The sequence below is a fragment of the Mandrillus leucophaeus genome, unplaced genomic scaffold, assembly GCF_000951045.1.
Source record: "Mandrillus leucophaeus isolate KB7577 unplaced genomic scaffold, Mleu.le_1.0 Scaffold88, whole genome shotgun sequence".
Classification (NCBI taxonomy): Eukaryota; Metazoa; Chordata; class Mammalia; order Primates; family Cercopithecidae; genus Mandrillus; species Mandrillus leucophaeus.
In genome coordinates this window covers 3923092-3938522 of record NW_012109585.1, presented here as the reverse complement: position 1 = coordinate 3938522, position 15431 = coordinate 3923092, and the positions used below count along the sequence as shown (strand labels likewise).

General features: G+C 41.4%; 1 protein-coding gene across 3 annotated transcripts in view; it reads right to left on the bottom strand.

The window, feature by feature from the left end:
• The window catches only part of CDKL3 (cyclin-dependent kinase-like 3), an 89352-nt gene that overhangs the window by 59155 nt on the left and 14766 nt on the right, over nucleotides 1–15431 (bottom strand). For all 3 annotated transcript variants that reach the window (XM_011969233.1, XM_011969230.1, XM_011969232.1), the window contains 2 exons: nucleotides 12300–12494; nucleotides 3546–3724 (listed from right to left, as the gene is read on the bottom strand). Coding sequence is in view for 2 of the 3 variants with exons in the window: in XM_011969230.1 (XP_011824620.1) it covers nucleotides 3546–3724; nucleotides 12300–12494 (374 nt within the window). In the remaining variant the exon portion in view is untranslated. The remainder of the gene's footprint in view (nucleotides 1–3545; nucleotides 3725–12299; nucleotides 12495–15431) is intronic.

Sequence of the window (15431 nt, the reverse complement as noted above, 5' to 3'; positions counted from 1 at the left end):
CACAAGTATACATATGTAACAAACCTGCACATTGTGCACATGTACCCTGGAACTTAAAGTATAATAAAAAAAAAAAAAAAAGAAAACATATGTCCATACAAAAACAAGTACACAAACGCTCATAGCAGCATTACCCATAATAGCTAAAAAGTAAAAACAACCCAAATGTCCATCAACTGATGAATGGGTAAATAAAAAGAGCTCTAACCATTCAGTGGAATATTATTCAGCCATAAAAAGAAATAAAGTGGGCTGGGCGTGGTGGCTCACGCCTGTAATCCCAGTACTTTGGGAGGCCGAGGCGGGCAGGTCACAAGGTCAGGAGATGAAGACCATCCTGGCTAACATGGTGAAACCCCGTCTCCACTAAAAATACAAAAAGTTAACCAGGCGCGGTGGCGGGTGCCTGTAGTCCCAGCTACTTGGGAGGCTGAGGCAGGAGAATGGTGTGAACCCGGGAGGTGGAGGTTGCAGTAAGCCGAGATCGCGCCACTGCACTCCAGCCTGGGCGACGGAGCGAGACTCCTTCTCTAAAAAAAGAAAAAAAAAAAAAGAAACAAAGTGCTGACTGGGCACAGTGGCTCAGGCCTGTAATCCCAGCATTTTGGGAGGCCGAGGTGAGCAGATCACTTGAGGTCAGGAGTTCGAGATCAAATGGCAAAACCCCATCTCTGTTTTAAAAAAAAAAAAGAAATGAAGTACTAATACATGCTATGTTAAGTGAAAAAAGCTAGTCCCAAAAGACCATATATTACATAATTCTACTTATATGAAATGTCCAGAATAGGCAAATCCATAGAGAATGAAAGCAGATAGGAGTTTATCTAGGCCTGGAAGGGTTGGGAGGAAATGGAGAGTTAAAATGGGCACAGGGTTTCGTTTTGGGGTGATAAATATGTTCCAAAATTACTATGGTTATGGTTGTACAACTCTGTGAATATACTTTAAACCACTTAATTGTACATTTTAAATGGATAACTTGTATGATATATGAATCATATCTCAAAAAAGCCTAGAGTAAACTAAATGGATGCATATTTGGGTGATAAAACTATCTTTAAAATGCAAGGAAATGGCCAGGCCTGGTGGCTCACACCTGTAATCCCAGCACTTTGGGAGGCTGAGGCAGGAGGACCACTTGAGGGCAGGAGCTCGAGACAAGCCTGAGCAACACAGCGAGACCTGTCTCTATTATTTTTTAAAATGCAAGGAAATGATTGCAATAAAAATCAGTATCATGGTTGCTTTGTGGGGAAAGGAGCATGTTACAACTGCAGTAGGGCATACAAAGGGTTTTCTGGGGTGGTGGGCAAAATCCTATTTTTTGATCAGGTGGTGGAGCTATCCATTTGTTATGTGAGATAGTCTGTGTCTGTGTTTTCTTTTACAATAAAAAAGTTATCAAAACAGACTCACAAGCAAATTTGTGTCAAACATAATGTGAATTCTCCTAGAATCCAATCTTACTATGGGCCAGGCACCAAGTTTGGTTATGTATAATATAAGAGATTATGCCTATCCTCAAGGAACTTAACTTTTAGTGAGAGGTTAAAAAAAAAAAAAAAAAAAAAAAAAAGAGCTAGAGAAAGAACTAGCCCATGTTAAATATTAACTGACACAAAATTTACAGACAATGTACTAAAAGATGTAGAATAGGATTGGGGGGCTAGGGAGTATATCAGAAAAGGAATTTAAGCTACATCATGAAAAGAGGGTAAAAATGAGACAGAGAGATTTTTTTTTTTTTTTTTTGAGACGGAGTCTCACGCTGTCGCCCAGGCTGGAGTGCTGTGGCCGGATGTCAGCTCACTGCAAGCTCCGCCTCCTGGGTTCACGCCATTCTCCTGCCTCAGCCTCCCGAGTAGCTGGGACTACAGGCGCCCGCCACCTCGCCCGGCTACTTTTTTGTATTTTTTTTTAGTAGAGACGGGGTTTCACCATGTTAGTCAGGATGGTCTCGATCTCCTGACCTCGTGATCCGCCCATCTCGGCCTCCCAAAGTGCTGGGATTACAGGCTTGAGCCACCGCGCCCAGCGAGATAGAGAGATCTTATGCAGGCTACATTATGCCCAGAGGCAAAAAAGAAATGAAGAAAAAATATTTTAGGACTTTGAGTAAGAGTAGATAATATTTATTGAGCATGTATCAAATCATTTAATCCTCACCACAAACCTACGAAGTGAGTCCTATTATTATTTCCATTTTATAGATGAAGTAACTGAGGTACAGAGACAGTCTGTACAGGGCATCAATGGTAGGTACAGCTGAAAAGGTACCCAGGGGAATGGACTGTGAATCCAGACCACCTGGGTTAGAATCCTGGTTCAGTTCTGCTATTAAGCAGCGATGTGATTTCAGGCAAATTACTTTACCTCTGTGCCTTAGTGTTCTACTACTTAAAATGAGAATGCTAATAGTAGCAACTTCATCACAGGGTTGTTGTAAAGATTAAATTATTTGATGTATATAAAGCATTTAGAACAGTTTCTGGCAAAAAGTAAGTACTCATTAATATTACATATTATTATAATAACAGAATAATAATTTCTAGGAAAAGCACATGAGAATTATCCTCCTCCATGTATTCCATTAAATCAGGTATTAAATTACATACTTCTATCTCTTTATGTTCAAGATTGATTATTTATATTTTAGGCTGCTGTTTTATGTTAGACCGAGATCATGCTACTTTTGAGGCAATTCTCCTGTTTCAGCCTCCCAAGTAGCTGGGACTACAGGCACACGCCACCACACCTGGTTAATTTTTGCACCTAAAACAGTAGAATTTAAAATTATTTGCCAGTCTTCACAAAGAGGGTACCATTTTTCCAGAAAATGGGAAACTCGGCAGTTCCTACTGCAACACTGGCAGAGTAAGATAAATGATTTCAAATATTTGCAGAATGTCGAGGCTAAAGATAAACAGAAGAGGGAACTCTGCTGAGGGCATGGCACAGTTTAAAGCAAATATAGATACACTCTGAGGGATGTCTGCATAGGTCTTCTGGGGCTGTGTTCATTCAACCCGTGAGAGCTGAGAGAGCGCAGCAGTAGCAGTAGCCAGCAACGCAGGTACCTAAAGAATCTGTTATGTTATCTTTAAAGGTGTCCCTCTTCTTAGCCCCAACCTAGATGCAGAGGGCAGAGTGTGTCAGTATTAGGGTGACAGATATACAAGAATATACCAAGGGATAAAAGAGATACCTAGGAGGCTGGGCACGGTGACTCACGCCTGTAATCCTAGCACTTTGGGAGGCCAGGGCGGGTAGATCACCTGAGGTCAGGAGTTCGAAATCAGCCTGACCAATATTGTGAAACCCCGTCTCTACTAAAAATACAAAAGGAGTGATGGTGTGCGCCTGTAGTCCCAGCTACTCGGGAGGCTGAAATAGGAGAATTGCTTGAACCTGGGAGGTGGAGGTTGCAGTCAGCTGAGATTGTACCACTGCGCTCCAGCCTGGGCGACAGAGCAACACTCTGTCTCAAAAAACAAAAAAAAGAAAGATACCTAAGAAAGGCTGACAGGACCCCAAAATATACATACTTTCCATAAGAAGTATCTTTTAATACTAATTCTGGAGCTCTATACCAGCGTGTGGCCACATAGTCCGTATAAATGTCCCCAGGAGCTGCTAGTGTTCGTGCAAAACCAAAATCACAGAGCTTAGCAATTCCTGACTGGGATACTAAAATATTCTCAGGTTTTATATCGCGATGAATGATCTAAAAACAAACAGAATACAAAATACATTAAAATGAGATTTCATTATCCAGAACCTCTCAAAAATAATACTAAGAAAATCTAGCTAATTAAGATAGTAAAGCTATTTCCTTACCACATGCAAAGGATTAATTACACAATGCAAATATAGTTACATGTTTTCAATTCTTGCTCCATCCACCACCTCAAAATAAAATGAAGCCAAAAAAACAGACATAATACTAAAAAGGCAAATCACATTCGTGTAAGAAAAACCAAAAGAACTTAATGAGGCTGGGAGTGGTGGTTCATGCCTGTAAACCTAGTACCTTGGGAGGCCAAGGCAGGAGGATCACTTGAGGCCAGGAGTTTGAGACCAGCCTGTGTAACAGAGTGAGACCCTGTCCCCCCAAAAAAAAAGAAAAGAAAGAAAGGAAAAGAACTTATTGAAATTTTACTTTCCTTTAACTCTATGTCCTACTCCAGTTCCGGCCCTTTCATGTCCTTCACAGCTAAACCTCTTGAAGACATTATCTGTACTCACAGTCTTCACTTTCTGACCCAGTCACTCAAGATAATTAACCTTCTCTTTTGCTCCTACATTGCATTAAACTTCTCTAGCCATAGGAAAAAAGTCATCTACATTTTTCCTACATCCAATAGCCATCTCTCCGCCCATATTTACTTGGTTTCTTAGCGTAAAAACAATGCCAACTGTTCCTTCATTCCTGGTTTCTCGGACCTAAAATGTTCCCAATCTCCTCCTATCTACCTGGCAGCTACTCTTTCTCTGTCTATTTCTAAAACATAGGGTCCTTGTCTTAGGCTTTCCTCTCCTCATATATTGATATATATATATCAGCCTACTGGCTGCTCCATCTCAATCTGATCAACTCTTTTTAAGAAATTATTTTTTAAAGAGATAGGGTCTTGCTCCATTGCCCAGACTAGAGTGCAAAGGCACAATCGAAGCTCACTGCAGCCTCAAACTCCTGGGCTCAAGCAAGGAGCCTACCACCTGAGACAATCCTACCACCTCAACCTCCTGAGTAGCTAGGACTACAAGCGCGTGCCTGTAGTCCTACAGCCTACAGTATTAGGACTACTGGCTAATTAAACATTTTTTTCGTAGAGACAGGGTCTGGTTATGTTGCCCAGGCGGATCATGAGTGCTGGGCTGAAGCGATCTTCCCGCCTCAGCCTTCCAAAGCACTAGGATTGTAGGTGTGAGCCACCACACCCGGCCTGAATTACTTTTTAACATTTTGTTAATTTTAATTGATAAATTAAAATTGTATATATTATGTACATGTTGTTTTGAAATATGTATACATTGTAAAATTTGCTAAATCAAGCTAATTAACATTACCTCACATACTTTTTTTTTGGGGTGAGAACACTTAAATTCTACTCTCAGCAATTTTCAAGAATACAATCATTGTTATTAACTAGCTACCATTTTGTATAACAGATCTCTTGAACTTACTCCTTCTTTCTGACTGAATTTTCGTATCTCTTGACCAATATCTCCCCAACCACCTCCAATCTAGCCCGTGGTAACTACCATTCTACGCTCTACTTCTATGAGTTGCACTTTTATAGATTCTGTATGTAATTGAGATCACGCGGTATTTGTCCTGTGCGTGACTTATTTCACTTACCATAACGTTCTCCAGGTTCATCCACATCATCACAAATGACAGGATTTCCTTCTATTTTTACGGCTGAATAGTGCTCCATCGTGTATACATACCACATTTTCTTTATGCATTCATCCTTAATGGACACTTAGGTTGATTTTTTTTTTCCTTTCTTTTTTTTTTTAGACGGAGTCTTGCTCTGTCACCCAGGCTAGAGTGCACTGGCATGATCTTGGCTCACTGCAACCTCTGCCTCCTGGGTTCAAGCAATTCTCCTGCCTCAGCCTCCTATGTAGCTGGGATTACAGGGACACGCCACCACGCCTGGCTACTTTTTGTATTTTTAGTGGAGATGGGGTTTCACCAGGTTATCCAGGCTGGTCTCAAACTCCTCATCTCAAGTGATTTGCCTGCCTCAGCCTCCCAAAATGCTGGGATTACAGCTGTGAGCCACTGCACCCAGCCTCCTTTGCCCATTTTTTATTTTTATTTTTTAAAGACACAGGGTTTCACCATGTTGCCTGGGCTGGTCTTGAACTCCTGGACTCAAACTATCCTCCCACCTTGGCCTCTCAAAGTGCTGGGATTATAGGCATGTGCCACTGCACCTGGTCCTTTGCCCAATTTTTAATCAGGTTGTTTTCTTACTATTGATTTATCTGAGTTTCTTACATATTCCAGATATTAACCTCTTATTAGATGTATGGTTTGCAAGTATTTTCTCTAATTCTGTGGGTTCTCTCTTCTCTCTATTGATTGTTTCCTTGGATATGCATACTTTTTTGTTTGATGTAATCCCATTTGTCCATGTTTGCTTCTGTTGTCTGTGCTTTTGGGTTCTTTTTTTTTTTTTTTTTTGAGATGGAGTCTTGCTCAGTCGCCCAGGCTGGAGTGCAGTGGCCGGATCTCGGCTCACTGCAAGCTCCGCCTCCCGGGTTTACGCCATTCTCCTGCCTCAGCCTCCCGAGTAGCTGGGACTACAGGCGCCCGCCACCACGCCCGGCTAGTTTTTTGTATTTTTTTTAGTAGAGACGGGGTTTCACAGTGTTAGCCAGGATGGTCTCGATCTCATGACCTCGTGATCCGCCCGTCTCGGCCTCCCAAAGTGCTGGGATTACAGGCTTGAGCCACCGCGCCCGGCCTGCTTTTGGGTTCATATCCACAAAATCATTACCCAGATCCAATGTCATAGAACTTTTCCCAAGTTTTCTTCTAGTAGTTTTACAGTTTCAGATCTTACATTTAAATCTTTAATCTATTTTTAGTTTACATTTGTATAAGATTCATCTACTCTTATAGCTTTAGTAACTGTCCATATACTACTGATAATTTCAACATTTCTATGTCTCACAGATATTTCTCCTGGTTTCCACAAGAAGTGAAAGTCCACAATAAATCCCACAAACTAGGTACAGGTCCTTTAAATTCAGCAAATCTAAAACTAAACACATCTTCTCCCCCAAACCTACTGGTTCTCAACAATCTGCTATTACAGTGAATGGAACCACCACTTACTCCATAAATCAAGCCAGAAACCAACGGCATTTTTCTCCCTCCCCACACTCCCTTAACCTATCTACTGCTCTTCCTAGTTCAGGTCTCCTCAGCTGTCTCACAAAATTAATACACAAGTCTATCAGTTGGTCTCCCTGAATTCACATTCGTGCTCTCCAATTCAGTCTCCACAATGAAGTCACAGAACTATTTTAAAATCAGATGTGTGATCATGTCACTTTTTTTTTTTTTGAGACGGAGTCTCACTTTGTCACCAGGCTGGAGTGCAGTGGCACAATCTTGCCTCGCTGTAACCTCCGGCTCCCGGGTTCAAGCTATTCTCCTGCCTCAGTCTCCTGAGTAGCTAGGACTACAGGACTACAGGCACGCACCACAATGCCCAGTTAATTTTTGTATTTTTAGTAAAGATGGGGTTTCACCATGTTGGCCAGAACGGTCTCGATCTCCTGACCTAGTGATCCGCCCGCCTCGGCCTCCCAAAGTGCTGGGATTACAGGCATGAGCCACCGTGCTAGGCCTGATCATGTCACTTCTCTGCTTCAAGGATTCCTCATCCTGCAGGATAAATTTAAAACTCCCTAAAATGGCTTATAAGGCCTTGTGAGATTTGGCCCCTACTTATCCTCTTAACCTCCTTTCCCTAGCCTATAGAGTATTAGTTTCCCAATTTGCCAGGGTTTGTCTAATCTCTGTGCATTTGTTGATGCTACTCCAACTGCTTGGCCAAGTCAGCTATTTCCTCAGGACTCAGCTTGTATGTTAGTATTAGATGCTCCTTCTATATGTTCACATCAATCTGCACTTTCCCCTTCATAGCATCTGTCATGCCTGTTTACTTGTCTGAAACCCCCACTAAACCATAAGCTCCGTGAGGGCAAGATGCACATCTGTCTTGTTCAATTAATATCCAGTGTTCAGTACAGTGCCTAGAACAAAGAAGGCATTTACAAATTTTATCAAAAGAATTACAGAAGCACATACTCATCACCTGTAAAGTATCATAGCAGAAGTAGAAATGTCTCAGTGACAGAAATCTGGGATCTTTCCTTGTTTATACAACTTACTACCATAAATCTTTGAGACTGGCTCTTGTTCTGACTCAATCTCCCTCCATAAATAGCCAAAAAATTAATTTAGGGTAAGCCTTTCTAATTGAGCCACTTTAAAGTTGTCATCTGCCAAAATATATAAATCCTTTTTTACTACCACAATTTTCATTGAGTGCCTACTATATGCCAGGCACTATTCCAAGACCTAAGGATATAATGTGAACAAAAACAGACATTAAAAAGCACATTAAGATACCGCTTCAGGGGCCGGGCATGGTGGCTCACGCCTGTAATCCCAGCACTTTGGGAGGCCGATGCAGGTGGATCATGAGGTCAGGAGATCAAGACCATCCCGGCCAACATGGTGAAACCCCGTGTCTACAAAAAGTACAAAAATTAGCCGGGCATGGTGGCATGTGCCTGTAGTCCCAGCTACTCAGGAGGTTGAGGCAGGAGAATTGCCTGAACCCAGGAGGCGGAGGTTGCAGTGAGCTGAGATTGTGCCATTGCACTCCAGCCTGGGTGACAGAAGGAGACTCTGTCTCAAAAAAAAAAAAAAAAAAAAAAAAAAGCTTTTTCTTGTGTAAAAAAAAAAAAAAAAAAAAAAAAAAAAAATCATCATCTGAAATTTGGAAATATTAAGAAAAGAAAGTTTTAGCAGGGCTTGGGGGCATGCACCAGTAGTCCCAGCTACTCGGGAGCCTTAGTTGGGAGGATTACTTGAACCCAAGAGCTCAAGGCTACAGTGAGCTATGATTGTACCACTGTACTCCAGCCTGGGCAACAGACTGAAACCTCATCTCTTAAAAAATATCTATATACACCAGGCATGGTGGCTCATGCCTGTAATCCCAGCACTTTGGGAGGCCGAGGTGGGAGGATCACTTGAGGTCAGGAGTTCAAGACCACCTGGCCAAAATGGTGAAACCCCATCTCTACTAAAAATACAAAAATTAGCCGGATGTGGTGGCGCACGCCTGTAGTCCCAGTTACTCGGCATGCTGAGGTAGGAGAATCGCTTGAACCCGGGAGGCAAAGGATGCAGTGAGCCAAGATCGCGCCACTGCACTCCAGTCTGGGTGACAGAGTGAGATTCCATCTCAAAAATAAATAAATAAATAAATAAAAATAAATAATATCTAGTCTAAAGAGCCACTTCACTCATGGCTGCCTTAATTCTCAAAGGTAATTAGCCTTACAACATTCTGTGAGGTAAGGGACAGGGATAATTTTACTCCAGGTTCCAGATAAGAACAAGAGAATAAAAGAATGTGGGTACTTCTGTCTAGGCCTCCTTCTCTGCTGTTCTCCAACACTCCACAGATCTCTTCCATGCTTGGTGATGAGAACTACCTCTTATTTTTTCCTTCCATTTCTGGGAGAATGATCTATTCTTACCTCTTCAACCACAGTCTCTAAGAGGAAGATTCTCAAATCTGTATATTCAGTTCTGAAAACTTCCAAAGTCATGATATAATTGGTTAGCCACTATTTTTACTTAGAAATTCTCACTATCCCTTAAAATCCATCAATATATCTTAATGCAATTCCCACTTCTAAACTCAGTTATTGACAATGGCACTTCTGCTCTCCAATTAAAAATACAGTAATACTACTAAAAATACAAAAATTGTCCAGGCGTGGTGGCTCATGCCTGTAATCCCAGCACTTTGGGAGGCTAAGGCAGGCGGATCATGAGGTCAGGAATTTGAGATCAGCCTGACCAACATGGTGAAACTCCGTCTCTACTAAAAACACAAAAATTAGCCGGGCATGGTGGCACGCACCTGTAATCCCAGTTACTCGGGAGGCTGAGGCAGGAGAATCGCTTGAATTCAAGAGGCAGAGGTTGCAGTGAGATCACGCCATTGCACTCCAGCCTGGGCGACAGAGCAAGACTCCGTCTCAAACTGAACTGAACTAAACTAAACTAAACTAAAAATACAAAAATTAGCTGGGCCTGGTGGCAGGAACCTATAATCCCAGCTACTCGGGAGGCTGAAGCTGGAAGAAATGCTTGAACCCAGAAGGCAGAAGTTGCAGTGAGCCGAGATCCTGCCATTGTACTCCAGCCTGGGCAACAGAGACAGACTCCGTCTCGAAAAAAATACTGTAATAACCTCTGATTTCACCCTTTGTTTTCATCTCTCTCATACCTAATTAGTTCCCAAGTCCTGTGATTTTCCTTTTGAAGTATTTCCATCCTATCCCTCTGCCATCCTTCCTCTCCTTCCCATTGCTACTTAGTCCAAACCGTTACCACCCACACATCTAGACTGTCACAACAGTTTCCCGCCTGATCTCTCTGGGTCTCTATCTACTCATATCTTCTACTCTTGTTAAAATAAAATTAGATTTTGTTTTCATCTAGTCACAGCAATGCTCAAGAACCTTCAATGGGCTGGGTGGGGTGGCATGTGCCTGTAATCCTAGTAACTTGGGAGGCTGAGGCAGGAGGATCGCTTGAGCCCAGAAGTTGGAGGCTGCAGTGAGCTATGATCATGCTATTGCACTCCCATCTGGGCAACAAAGCAAGATCCTGTCTCAAGAAAAACAAACAAAAAACAACAAAATCTGCAATAGCTGCCCAGGATCCTCAGGAAAGAGTCCACTCTCCTGTGGATAAATTTCAAGGTTCTAGAAAATCTCCCCCCTGGGAACCTGTGTAATCTTATCTTCCTCTACCTGTTGTTCCCTGTAACCTGACTTAACAGCACTCTCTACAGTCCCCCACTCCGGTCTACTTCTATTTTCACAATGGTACCCCACCTGAATGCATTTTCTTCTCTATTCCAACAAAATCCTAACTACAGTTCAAAATTCTACTTATTTCAGTTTTACCTCATCTTGGAAGTTTTCTACTGTCAGTTTAGCCCAGACTGATAACTCCTTTTATTCAAGAAACATTTTTAGAGTCTAATACAGACAAGGCTCTAAAAAGATACAAAGATAACACAACTATTCTTGACTCCCTACCAGCTTTCTTTTCTTTTCCTTCTTTTCTTTTCCTTTTCTTTCCTTAACACAACTATTAATTCTCCTGACTCCAAACCAGCTTGCTATATTTATTTATTTAACTTACTTACTTACAGGATCTTGCTCTGTCAACCAGGATGGAGTGGTATGATCATAGCTCACTGCTATGGAGCCTTGACCTCCCAGGCTCAAACAATCCTCCCAGCTCAGCCTCACAAGTAGCTGGGAGTACAGTATTGTGCCACGATGCCTGATGCCCAGCTAATTTATTTTTTATTTTTAGTAGAGACGATGTCTTGCTATGTTGCCCAGGCTGGGCTTGAACTTTTGAGCTCAAGTGATCCCCCTGCCTCAGCCTCTCAAAATACTGAGATTAGAGGTGTGAGCTACTATGGCCAGCCTACCAGCACTATCTATTGAGCATTTAAAATGGGCCTGACACAGTTTAAATGCTTTATACCTAGTACCTAATTTGATCTTTTAAAAAATCTGTGCCAGGTGCAGTAGCTCACACCTGTAGTCCAGCATTTCGGGAGGCTGAGGCGGGCAGATCACTTGAGCCCAGGAGTTTGAGACCAGCCTGGGTAACATGGTGAAATTCCATCTCTACAAAAAATTAGCCAGGTGTGGTGGTTGATAGAGGAGGAGCACCATCATTTCGGACAAACACCGAGATGTTTTAAGGAGAGACGGGAGAATTGCTTGAACCCGGGAGGCAGAGGTTGCGGTGAGCCGAAATCGCACCACTGTACTCCAGCCTGGGCAATAAAAACAAAACATCTCAAAAACAAAACAAACAAACAAACAAAAAACCTGCTGAGCTAAAAGCTTACAAGTCAATGCTAAAGTCAACACTAAAAATCAGAATAGCTGTGATCTTTCCTCTTCCTTGATTTTTCATAGGTTAAATGACAAGGCCTCACACAGCTCAGCCACTTTATATCTCCTTTCTTCCCCTAAAGGCTTCCACATTTACTTGCTATTCCCTTGGCCTAATTTCCAGTTCCCAACGCTAAACTTGCCATTTTTTTTTTTTTTTTTTTTGAGGCGGAGTCTCGCTAAACCTCCCTTTATGTGAGCAACTCTCCATTAAGCCACAGACCTGACTTCCAACGTTTTAATACTTTCTCTAATAATAGTGCCCCAGCTGACTACTGATTCTACTAAACATAATTATTGATACTGCCTTTACTATCCCATACTTGGTCTGCCTTACAGTTGGAATTACTGAGTGCTCAATATTTTTTGGTTCTGCAACCAAAAGGTAGTGCTCCCTATTCCCTATCCCCATTTTCAGGATGTCTATTATTATTGTATAAAAAAATACTGTTAGCCACCTTCATAAAAATAAAACAATGTATAAGGAGCACTTATGATTCATATTCATCCTACAAATTGGCTTATTCTGAAGCACTTACATTATTACTGTGAAGATAGTCAATTGCTCGAAGGATCTGGAAGAGGTATTTTCTAAGTCGTTTACTCTCTAGTCCATGACAATAATGTTGTAACTCATCTAATATTGTGTGGTCAATAAATTCAAATACCAAATGAATTTTCTTTTTCTGTCTAAAAACTTCAATCAGATTGACCAGGTTTTCATGATGAAATTGCTATTGACAAAAGAAACAACACAAATTTTTAATTATTTCAAGCCTAACAATTTGTACATATAACATGTATAAATTTTGAAAAGAAACAGGAATATTCTTAGCTTTGTTCCATACATTTCTTTATCCTTTTTTTTTTTTTTTTTTTTTTTTTTGAGATGGAGTCTTGCTTTGTCGCCAGGCTGGAGTGCAGTGGCACAATCTTGGCTCACTGCAACCTCCGCCATCCCATTTCAAGCAATCCTCCTGCCTCAGCCTCCCGAACAGCTGGGATTACAAGCGTGCACCACCATGCCCAGCTCATTTTTGTGCAATTAGTAGAAACAGGGTTTCACCATGTCGGCCAGGCTGGTCTCGAACTCCTGACCTCAACACAGGAGGTCCTGCCTCAGCCTTCTAAACTCCTGGAATTGTAGGTGTGCGCCATCATGCCCAGCCTATGTTCCATGCATTTCAACTGAAATTTCTCAACCAATGTGCTTCCAATCCTATTTTAAGAAAATTTTAATCCATTTTATAATCAATATTTACAGGACAAAGTGAGATATATTACTTTATCTCAAGTTGGCATTTGGTTGCTTATTAAAATAATTTAATGTACTATAACAGTATTCTCTTGAGAGACATCCTGCTATTTTTAAACTTGGTTTGTGGTTAAATTTAACACCCAAAATTTAAAAGGCCCTTATGTTTTCAAATGAGCATGGATTTCAACACGATTAAGTATGTGACCTGAATTTATATAAATTAATTAATCTCTAATTTTAATCCTAAACTCTAGAAAGTAAACCATAAGTTCTAAGGGGCATCATAAATTCATTAGACTATAACAAAAGAACATCAAAATATATACAAAATCTTCAGATATGTGAACTACCAATTTATAACCATAGAAACTTTACATAAATATATAATTATTTGTGGGTAAACGATTTTTCGTTGTCTTTACTCTTCTATTAAACAACTAACCACCTTTTTAGACTGGTAACAATTATTGCTAAAATAATTTTAAAATGTAAATTATGCCCACATATCAGCTTAGGAAACAAATGAGATTTAATATTGTATGCTACTTATTCTGTTTTTCATCACAGTGACTTAATTATAATCAATTCTGAAATATGTAACCATTTTGTTCAAACTATCAAGAATATGTGTTCATTTAGCTAAGAATGAAGGTTTTTTTTTTTTGTTTTTTGTTTTTTTTTAAGAGAAAGAATCTTGCTATATTGCCAGGCTGGTCTTGAACTCCTGGCCTCAAGTGATCTTCCTTCCTCAGCTTCCCAAGTTGCTAGGACTACATGCATGAGCCACTGTTCCTAGCTCTAGAAAACTATACCTTTATGAAAATATATTTGCCTTTATTCCAATAACGCAATGTCAATTTTTCTACTTCTCTGTAACTAATGAAGAGACTAAAGTCCTTAAAACATGACTAGAGAAAAACATCCAAAATATAACGCCAGATTCCTTTCCTTTTTGCTCCAAATTTCCCTGGTTGGCAAGATGCCAGAGTGCTGCAGCAATAGCACACTGGCAGCGGTGAAAAGAATTAACTGCTGGCTGGGCATGGTGGTGCACACCTATAATCCCAGCACTTTGGGAGGCTGAGGCGAGCAAATCACGTGAGATCAGGAGTTCGAGACCAGCCTGGGCAACATAGTGAAACTCCCTCTCTACTAAAATTACAAAAATTAGCTGGGCATGGTGGTGGGCACCTGCAATCCCAGCTACTAGAGAGATTAAGAGAGGAAAATCACTTGAACCCAGGAGGTGGAGGTTGCAGTAAGCCGAGATCGTGCCATCACACTCCAGCCTGGGCGACAAGAGTGAAACTCCGTCTCAAACAAAACAAGAATTGACTGCTTTTGGACACTACAATATTAATCCTCTACTTAAGGAAAATTACTGGTTTCCTGTCCAGTCTTTATTTTAAAGGCAAAAGCAGTGAAAGTAGGGAAAGGGTAATATGAATAAGCATTGTAGAAGATCCATTCAGGGATGAGGGATTAGGTACAGTACTTACTCAGGTAAACTGTGAAATGAAATTCCTAGAAATGCTCTAGTACCCCTCTTCAAGTTGTTTTTCTCCATTACTAGACAACTTTTCTACAGATATTCTCACTAATTACCCAAACTGCAATTTATTTAATGAAATTCTAGCACAAAAATTTAGTTTGGGCTGGGCGCAGTGACTCACTTCTATAATCCCAGCACTTTGGAAGGCCAAGGCAGGCGGATCACCTGAGGTTGGGAGTTCAAGACCAGCCTGACCAACATGGCGCTGAGATTGCGCCATTGCACTCCAGCCTGGGCAACAAGAGTGAAACTCTGTCTCCAAAAAAAAAAAAAGGTAATTTGAATTAAGTCATTATGACAAGTTTTTTAGACTAAGGATATTAACTAGTCCAAGAAATCTCTGTAGTGGAATTAATTACATCAAATTTAAAATCCTATAAAAAGCCAATGAGAGCCAGGTGTAGTGGCTCACACCTGTAATCCCAGCACTTTGGGAGGCTGAGGTGGGCGGATCACATTAGGCAAGGAGTTCGAAACCAGCCTGGGCAACATGGCGAAACCCCATCTCTACTAAAAATACAAAAATTAGGCCAGGCGCGGTGGCTCAAGCCTGTAATCCCAGCACTTTGGGAGGCCAAGGCAGGCGGATCACGAGGTCAGGAGATCGAGACCATCCTGGCCAACATGGTGAAACCCCGTCTCTACTAAAAATACAAAAATTAGGCCAGGCGCGGTGGCTCAAGCCTGTAATCCCAGCACTTTGGGAGGCCGAGGCAGAAGAATGACGTAAACCTGGGAGGCGGAGCTTGCAGTGAGCTGATATCACACCACTGCACTCCAGCCCGGGTGACAGAGCAAGACTCTGTCTCAAAAAATAAAAAAACATCAGGCGTGGTGGTGCACACCTGTGGTCCCAGATAC